Below are 9,207 nucleotides of genomic sequence, written 5' to 3' on the forward strand. Positions count from 1 at the left end.
CTCCTTCAAGTTCGCAATTTAACCTGGCAAATTGTATCCCACGTCTTGCAACAAAATTTTGTCTTTTAAACCATTTTGGACTAAAAGCTAAAATATACGAGTTTTATTCTTCTCTTAGCTCTCAATTGCTGCAAGAATAACCTTGTTTGGATGTATAGCTGAAGTTAGTTCCAAAATACCAAGATAGTTTGGAAAGATACTTTCCAAAAACTCCAAGTCTACAACCACTGTTCTTTTTATCCACAAGGACCACAACTCTCTTTTCAAGGAAGTCCTCATGGTTGTTTGTCTCCCTTGAGAACTTGGTGTTTGATACCCATGTTTAGCCTTATTTTCAAAACTAGATTAGTCCAACCCATTTTCTCCTTGGAATCACCACTTTTCCCTTTAATTGTCATGCTGTTCTTTTTCAACCTTTTGCAAGGAGAATGGATAGAACATGTTAAAAAACCATATCACATCAAGAGAGAAACATGATGAAGCCTATGAACTAAATTGTATAGCATATAAATATATATATATATATATATATATATATATATAAAACTTGTTTTATCGGTTATATCAGGTCATCTCCTTCTTGAGTTTGAATTGTAATCATCATAAAACAAAAATCAAACAGCGTAATGCGAATAAGAAATTACTATCCATCTGGAGTAAGTTTTTCAATAACAGTATTGGTTGAGATTCTAGTCACACTACAATAGTAGTTACAGATTCCACAGTTGAGAATGAACTGATTAAAAAACGATTAGTTCACTATTTGAACATTAGGGACAGAGGATATAAGTGGTGATGGAAGAAGATTCTGCTAGGGAGTGCATAGACTTTTCTTGAGAATAAGTGGCATGCAAGTAGTGATGAAAGGATATTCTGAAAGGAAGGACACGGATTTCTCTTTAGAGCAAGTGGCAAAAGGGAAAAATGATTGCGAGAAGGTAGATTAGAAGCCCACTGAAGCTCTGCTAGTGTTGGATTAGTTGGAGAAGAAAGATGGTGTTGTGTGGTGTAGAAGAAAATACTATTTTTGACAGATTCTTATGTTACCTTTTTTACCAAAATCCCCCAAATTGCGAACAATGTTGTACTGTATTAAGAAAGAACTGGAATTAAATTAAATTAAGGTTTCTTATGTTTATTTGTGAAGGAAGAGTGCTCTCCTATTTCCTCTGTATGTATAGAAATTCTCCTAACATTGACRCATTGAATCAATATATATTTAAGTGGTGTGAGAGCTCTAAGTAACCATCTGGGAATTTCGTCTCTTTTGGCAGCTATCATAGGCTTAACTTTGAACTTCGTAATGATCCTTGTGGTTTTTGTTTAGCTTTGCTTCCACCATTTATATCAGTTCAGTTGAAAGATTTGGTCCAAGGGTTAGAACACACTCATGTAGTTTCTAGATTGGTAATATATATCAGAAAACTCTATGAAGTTCTCTTTATAAGAAACCACCTCTGTCCTCACATCCATTTTGTTTTTATTGCCGTCCATGTTATGTGTTAGTATGCAGCACCCCTCTAAGTAATTGTTGTATTCATTTCATCCTTTTCTATATTCATCATAAATTATGCAAGGAGAACCACAAGGAGTGTTCTTAGTGCTATCTGTCTCATCGCGTACACCGATCAAACATCTGCAATGACACTTGCAGGATTTATTGTGAGCATGCCCAGATTATGTTTTATTTTCCCTTGAATTTCAAGGATGCTTCGAGTAATGACATTTTAGAGGAGCTTATATGGGCGGCTTTCTAAGTATGGTTGGATTTCAAAATAAATTTTTTAGGGTGAGAATAGGGGTTAATAGGAGGAGCTATCTAGTTACGAGATGAGGAGAATCTGGTTGGTACGGACACCTTGTCAAATTGCAAATGATTAACATTTGTCCTCCAATTTGAGGATGCTAGATGCTAATAGATAGAGTTAGAATTGAATTAAATTTAGGGCTTCCTATATTTATCTGTCGAGGCCCATGGCCATCTTATTTACTATAGTCAGGGTTTTTCCCTCACCAACACCAACACATACATTTGAATTGCTCTAGAATACATACCTCAAAGCAAGCACTTTCTCTTCCTCCGCACTAAATTTTGAACTTCTGCAGCTACAGGATCACAATAAAGTAAATCCAAAATTATGCAGATCAATGTAAATAGTCTGCTTTCGCTTCTAGCTTCTGCCAATTTCAAATGCAATGCTGTTCACTGAAGAATTTGTACTCAAGAAAAATTCTATGTGAAAATAAAAATTTCGAATTTATTGGTTTGTCCTCCCTCGGTCCCAAAACAAGCTTCCACACGTCTATTTTAGTTCGTCCCAATATAAGTGTCCACTTTCAAAAGTAGGTGCAAACTTCCAATTCCACCCTTAATTATGGGATGGAGAAATTTATTACTCCCTCTATTATTAAGAGTAAAATTGTAATCTAGTTAACTAAAAAGTGTAACAATTACACATTTTTAAAACTGTGTGCCCTTTTCATTGTGGACATTTATTTTAGAACGGAGGGAGTAATAATCATCACCCACTAGAAGGAACTGTGGGAAGTGTTGACACTTGCTGTTCATCTGGACGTGAATCTTGTGCAACTGTTTTACCAACCCATAATGCCATTTTTTGATACTTTAGTATATGTTCATCTGCATTAACTTGAACGCATTATCTTTGTTTTGTTACATAATTCTGTAGCCATGGAAAAAAACACTTTAATTTCTTGCATGTAAGGTTCATATAAAACTTATATGGTACTCTTGTAGTCTTGTTAATGAACACGAGGACTATTTATATGATATCTTCTCATTTTTATTGTTCTACCAATGATGTAAAATTTTCATTCTCTGTTGCAACTATCAAAACTAACATGATGGAAAGTTACCATGTTATATGCCTTCCCATTGTTACAAATTACAAAAAGACTTCTAATCGCTATGTACAGTTTAATCAGTTTATAGCTTTTTATGCATGTCTAACTTGAGCTAGAATCGTGGATACTTGTGGTTGCATTCATACAAGTGGTCGTTGTCATAAAAAACTGGTTGCTTTTTGGAAGATTCTCTGGCCAGGAGTTAATATTGCTAGAGGGTCATAGGTGAATTTCCTTCTTACAAAAACTTCCCATTGACTGCCAAAATGTGTTTTCCACTCTTCCTGAGTGCTGTAATGGGGCAGATACTGCTTGGTATCGAGTTTAGCTGTTTCACATACATCTAGAATCCTTTTGTTTTGGCTTAGAATGTATTCTAAGCTATCTTTTCCTGTTGAAGATGGCATTGCTGAAGATAGGAATGCCACCAGGTAGAAAACATCCTCCTTTGGGGTCACCATTGATGTTTTAGTGTTCCACCTATAAGATATCACACAAGCAAGCAGATTAGACACCAGGATGAGGATGAAAGCTTTAATGCTAACCCCCCTTTCTTCCAAAAAAGGGGTACAACATGAGTTGTGTGGTCAAACATACCTACTTCACTACAAAACTTATATGAACACCATTAATTTCTTAGAATAAGTTTAAAAATACGATTAAGCATTATAGCAACTATCAAATAGGAAAAAGTGGGCGTTCATATATTTTTGAAAATCCCCATTAATTACGGTTCAAGTTTGAGTCAAAGTTTATCTGGTTGTTTATTGTCATATAACACTTAAGTCCTCTTTCTGATCATTTTATTGATTTACTGTAAGATTACCTAGATTTGTCAACTGGGTAGATGAGTATCGGCCCATTGCTAGTATCAGTGAGAATGTTCCCAAAGACTTCATTGGCAAAGATGTGGATTTTGCTTTTGGGAACAAGAAGATTTAACCATGGATGAGGAACATCCCATAGCCCCTTCTCCTGCAGTTTCAATTCTGACACATGAACTCTATCCAAGAACTCGACATATGACACTTCTGATATGAAGAGGGTGGATTCATTGTAATTCAGTTTCGACAATAAGCCTTCAATTTTCTGTATATTAACAAACGCAGGTTATAGTAAGTATAGGTTAAACTTCATGGGCATTGTCAGTTTGTTATTGCCATCTTTTTTATTGTTTTCTTATGTTCACCTGGTCAGTGATCTCAGTATCTTCTTCCTTAAAGTACTTGGCTATTTCCAGGCAAAAGACAGTCTTCCCTTCAGAAAAAAACCGACTGGCCTGGACTGGATCTTTGCAATTAAAAGATGATCTCCAGTTATTAAGGAGGCCGGTTCTGTTTATCAACACAAACCCTTCTACATAATCGAATGAATTATTAGACGATATTAGTTGCTCCTGATCTTCTGTAAATGCAGCAAAATCCATGTAAAGAACTCTGATCCATTTGACCTGTCAAAAGCAAGAGATTGGAGGTTGACTGTTATTTTCTTCTAGGGCAAAATGCATCAAAATGCCATGAAGCATGCTTTAATTCCTATTTAGTGTAATAAAAATTTCCAATTTTATGTAAAAGTTTCAAAATTTCCTGTTTTTACCAATTTGATGATGTGGTTGTCAAGTTTATCGTCAACTTCGCGATACCCCTTTCATAAACAGGTATCCACGTCATCATAGGTTACAAGATTAAGAGGTCACCGATCAAAACGGATACAATATTAAGAAAATTTGTTGCATTTTGCCATTTTTTCTATGCAGATCAAGTTTGTGTGAATTATGAATGGGGATCTATTCTCTTTTACCATTTTGGGTGCTGGCTCAAGTGAAATCTGGGCTCGGGTGATGATGCCAAACTGTCCTAATCCTCCAAGAACACCATAGAAGAGGTCAGAATTCATTTCTTCTGTACAGGTAACTACTTGTCCTGTCCCTGCACATTTATCAGTTAAAACAAAGCTTTATTTCCTCTAGTGGGTTTTTGAGAAGGTACTGCTTGTCTTCAATGATTCCTGCTGATTTACACAACTTGAATTTACCATCATACCCTTCAAGAATAGTCTTTTTCAGATACCCATTCGTTCCAAAATTATAGTTGTACTTTCTCTTTAGTTGGTCCCCCGGCCCCGAAAAAGTCTATTCCCATGCTATAATATGACAATGTCGTTAGTTTGTCATCACTATTTTCTTATCATTCCTATGTGTATCATGACATTGCCACAGTTTATTTACGAGAATAACCTTATGACAAATTATTTGAAATGCATGACTTTCCGATAGATTTAAGAACGTATTGGTCTGATAGAAGAATGCCTCAAAATCTGTTAGAAGGTCATGCATTTAAAAGAAAAATAGGTCAGAAGATTATTCTCCTAAATCAACAGCTTTCCCACACTTACTGTTTAGAAGTACTGTAAAGTTGGAAAAACTTTTTGCAAAATCTGCAAAATTTTCAACTGCAGACACACACACACACTCTCTCATGTAGGGGCAGAACAAGTATAATTTGCATGGAAGTACCTGTAACAACTTCTAGCTGGTAGACATTATTGATCTGAGGTCCATGTCGGAAAGCTTGTCCGCTGATTCCGGCATTAGATAACGTACCACCAACTGTTAGATGAAGATAATCCGTCCACGACTTCGGGGCCATCCCGTATTTGAGTCCCTCATGCAAAATATCTATCCAAAGCGCACCAGCTGAAACATCCACAAAAGGCCGAGTCTCCCCTTTGATATGAAACCGCATTTCTTGAGATTTCCCAAGTGATTCCATGTTTACGACCACCCCTTGATGGGCTTGTGCTTGGCCTTCGAGCGAGTGACCATGTCCACGGGCTGCAACCGTCAGCCCGGACGTGGGACCCATTTGGAATACATAGTTTATAAGAGAGGAGATATCAGAAACCGATTTGGGGTATAGAACAGCTGCAGGGAGGATACTGTATCTGTTACCGAAATCTTTGGCTGCATGGTGGACGTTGTCGATACGAAGACTGCCGTCCAGTTTCAATCGTTCCGTCAACGAAGCGATCGTTGCATGGTGTCCAAGATACGTCGTCGAGGCAGCAAAGTTGCTGGTGGAAGAGATTCTGTTCTGCCCAAAGTCGCAGCCCAATATCAGGGCCATCAGAATCTTGAGAACAAGGTTGGTATGTTTAAGCATGGTGGTGGGTGGCGGTAGCGGTAGCGGTAGCGGTAGCGGTAGCGGTAGCAGTAGCGGTGGATGGCGGTGGAGAAAAAAAGTGGTTATATGGTGTCTGTTAAGAAAGGAGATGTTTGGAATCCATAGAAAGAAATAGAGGTACTTGAGAGGCTTATAAAGGGGACTGAAGATATATGCTGCAGGATGCACTTGGCCTAGAAGTCGTCCAAAAAAACCAGTAAACTTTTGTTATCTGTCTGTTGACGAGATTTTCTTTTTGATATAAGTTATGGAAGTGTGTGTTAGTTATTGAAACCAACTTTTTCACATGATGGAAGTGTATAAAAAGTGAATTTACATCGACAAGTAATTGGAAAAGGTTTGGCAAATCCTACTGCACTTATCTTTTAGTTGCCAACTTTTTGAAAACTTTTCCAGTTTTTATGTGTTTTCTATGGACAATATGTATTGTGACTCATTTGCTTTTGTTTAATACTCAACCATTAAAAAGTATCCACCGTCCGACTCCGACAACCATTTTTATTTTTATCTCGTTTAAAAATGTATTGTATTTTAATCTTTTAAATAATATCATTTTTGTTGTAATAATATTTAGGTTATGCTTTTTTTATTTATTTATAAAACCAGGTTATATTTGGTAGACTAGCTGATAAACTAGCTTTTGACTGCTAAATTAGAGGCTATTTGGTTGGTTTTTCATAAAGTCGTGTATAGATTGATGATGTTTTGTTTGGGAGGAGCGTGTTTTTTTTAATTGGAAGAGGCGGATTTGGAAAAACTTGGTTTTTTGCAAAAACTTTCCTCTTGGAAACTTATTGAATAAGTCACTTTTTATATTGGTAAATCACTATCAAATAGTAATGTATAGCGGACCCAGATAAGTTGCAAGTACTATTAAGCTCATTAAGTTGCTAATAAACAAGACCGTTAGTTACTTTTTGGTAATAAGTAGCTGATACACTACTTCCCCGGTATTAGAATAAATGTTTATAATAAAAAAAGACATGCAACTTTAGATTGTGCAGTTATTATACTTTTTAATTAACTAAATGACAATTTTATTCTTGATAATGAGGAAGAAAATAATTTCTTATCAACTAATTAAGAATAGAGTTGGAAAAAAAAATGAACGTGAATACTTATTTTGGGATAGAGGGAATATATGATAATATAAAATGACCTAAAATAACACGTTAAAAGATTAATTGGAAATATATAAACAATTGAAAAAAGGTGGAAAAAAAAGGAAACTTATTAAAAACGTTTCTTGAAATAATCTTTCAAAAAGCTAGCGGCTAACCGAATGGATTTTATCAATTAGCTAAAAGAATAGCGTTTATGATTCTTACACATGACGTTAAGAATTTTAAAATTTAAAGAATTAGACAAAAAAAAAAACGTTGGTGCTACAATACGATCTAATTGCTTGTTTTCCAACACGTCTGACCCGCTCAATCAAAGGAATTTGAAAACGACGTAAACTCTAGAGGTCTTTGAAAAGTTGGCATCTAAAAACACATGATATTAGTTTAGTAACATACCAACCATAAAAGTTAAAGAAAATCATATACGAAATTAAGTAACGACACATCATGTTTACGGGTCTAATGATGGTCGATTTTCGACGGGTTTTCTAAAATTTGACTGAATTTGAGAAATGACTTGTTGAGGTTCAGAAAGAAAACTGTATTATTTTTGTTAAAATAGTATTCAACTTAGACTTTAGAGATTCAAATAGACATATCAGTATCGAATTAGGTATACACTGTTGTTATAACAAGTCTACGTCACTTTTGCATCTCCAGGTAACGTTCGTATTATCTTCTACCATTTAGTATAATCACATGTTTCAGTATCTTTGCTTAAAAAGGCAAAATGCATCGACATGAAACATATTTTGCCGTCTTTGTATGGTCCTTTTTTGGAGGAACATATTTCAAAAGCCGTATTTACGAGTCTATAGTTAAGAAAATGTTTATTTTAGTACACAATGTTGACGCAACGTGGTGTGTTTTTTTGTAAGTACATTTCTTAAAATAAATCTTTTCAACTATAAGTTGGGTTCCGGTGAAAATGAAAGTTAAGGTGAGAAGGGTAAGAAAGGATCCCCACCATTAGATCAATCCTAACTGAAGATCAACCATAATGAGATGCACATGATCAATTCTCATGAGAAGCGTAATTCATGGGATGGGCTAAGATCAAGGGTTCAAATCCCTTCTTACGTTTCTCACTTTAACTCCCATTCTCACACAATCTTTTGCTTCAACTATAAACCATTAAATAAACGAATTTAAACTACAACATTTTAAAAATACGTTTCTTTCGAAAGATCATTTACATGTCTTTAGAAAAAGTAAACGTGTATCTACATATTTACGCAAATTTTGGTCTCGATCACGGGTAAAAAATTCATAACGAAGAACCCAAACCCAAACCCAAAAGCCATAATTTCATCATGCTACTCATTTACACGTCACGACTAAAATGGTATTTACGGAATTTTATATAAATACGTATTTGGATTTTCAGGAATTGAAAAAAATGGCATTTACGGCCGAAATTTAATATAAATACGTATTTATTATCTTTTATAAAATAAAAAGTGTAGAGTAATGATCACAAGGGTAGTGCCTGATTGAGTTGAGCTTGGCTCAAATGTCAAAAGTACCAAGAGGTCCCATGTTCAAATCCAAGAAGAAATAAAAATTTCCTTAAGGCCATGGAGGTTCAAATGTGGTGACTTCGGGCTATTTGTAAAGTAGGTGGTCGTCCTAAGATCATTCGGCCCATATAACAACTTAGATATCCAGGTTAATAAAAAAAAATGTTAAAAGAGAAATAGAGCCCTGTACGCACCTTTTTGATATAGTGTTAAAATTTTGGTCAAACAAGTTATATTGGTCTTAAAGATGGGTCTTGAGATAATCTCCCAACCAATCAAATTTATAATAAGTGTTATTTTAAAATATATTATTTAAAAACTAGAAGCGTACTCGCGCAATGCAGCGAGATACATCGTGTTTTTAGTATTTCATTTTATTCTTTATCTCAGTCGATGTTATAATATGGCTTTATGTGATTTTGAGAAAGCGATAATGTTTTTATTTTTGAATAAAATATATGTTTGACGATATCATAAAAATTTGACAAAAATATATCGATATTAGTATCAAATTAA

General features: G+C 35.0%; 1 protein-coding gene across 1 annotated transcript; it reads right to left on the bottom strand.

The window, feature by feature from the left end:
- Nucleotides 1-2,762: 2,762 nt before the first annotated feature.
- On the bottom strand, nucleotides 2,763-6,037 carry LOC112513307 (cytokinin dehydrogenase 1-like). Its single transcript, XM_025119536.1, has 5 exons — nucleotides 5,381-6,037; nucleotides 4,666-4,793; nucleotides 4,055-4,315; nucleotides 3,692-3,954; nucleotides 2,763-3,345 (listed from the first exon to the last, which is right to left on the bottom strand). The coding sequence occupies exons 1-5, from the start codon at nucleotides 6,024-6,026 to the stop codon at nucleotides 3,024-3,026; spliced, it is 1,620 nt and encodes a 539-aa protein (XP_024975304.1). The 5' UTR covers nucleotides 6,027-6,037; the 3' UTR covers nucleotides 2,763-3,023.
- Between the last annotated feature and the right edge of the window lie 3,170 nt (nucleotides 6,038-9,207).

This window comes from Cynara cardunculus (assembly GCF_001531365.2).
Source record: "Cynara cardunculus var. scolymus isolate 2C chromosome LG 5, CcrdV1, whole genome shotgun sequence".
NCBI lineage: Eukaryota > Viridiplantae > Streptophyta > Magnoliopsida > Asterales > Asteraceae > Cynara > Cynara cardunculus.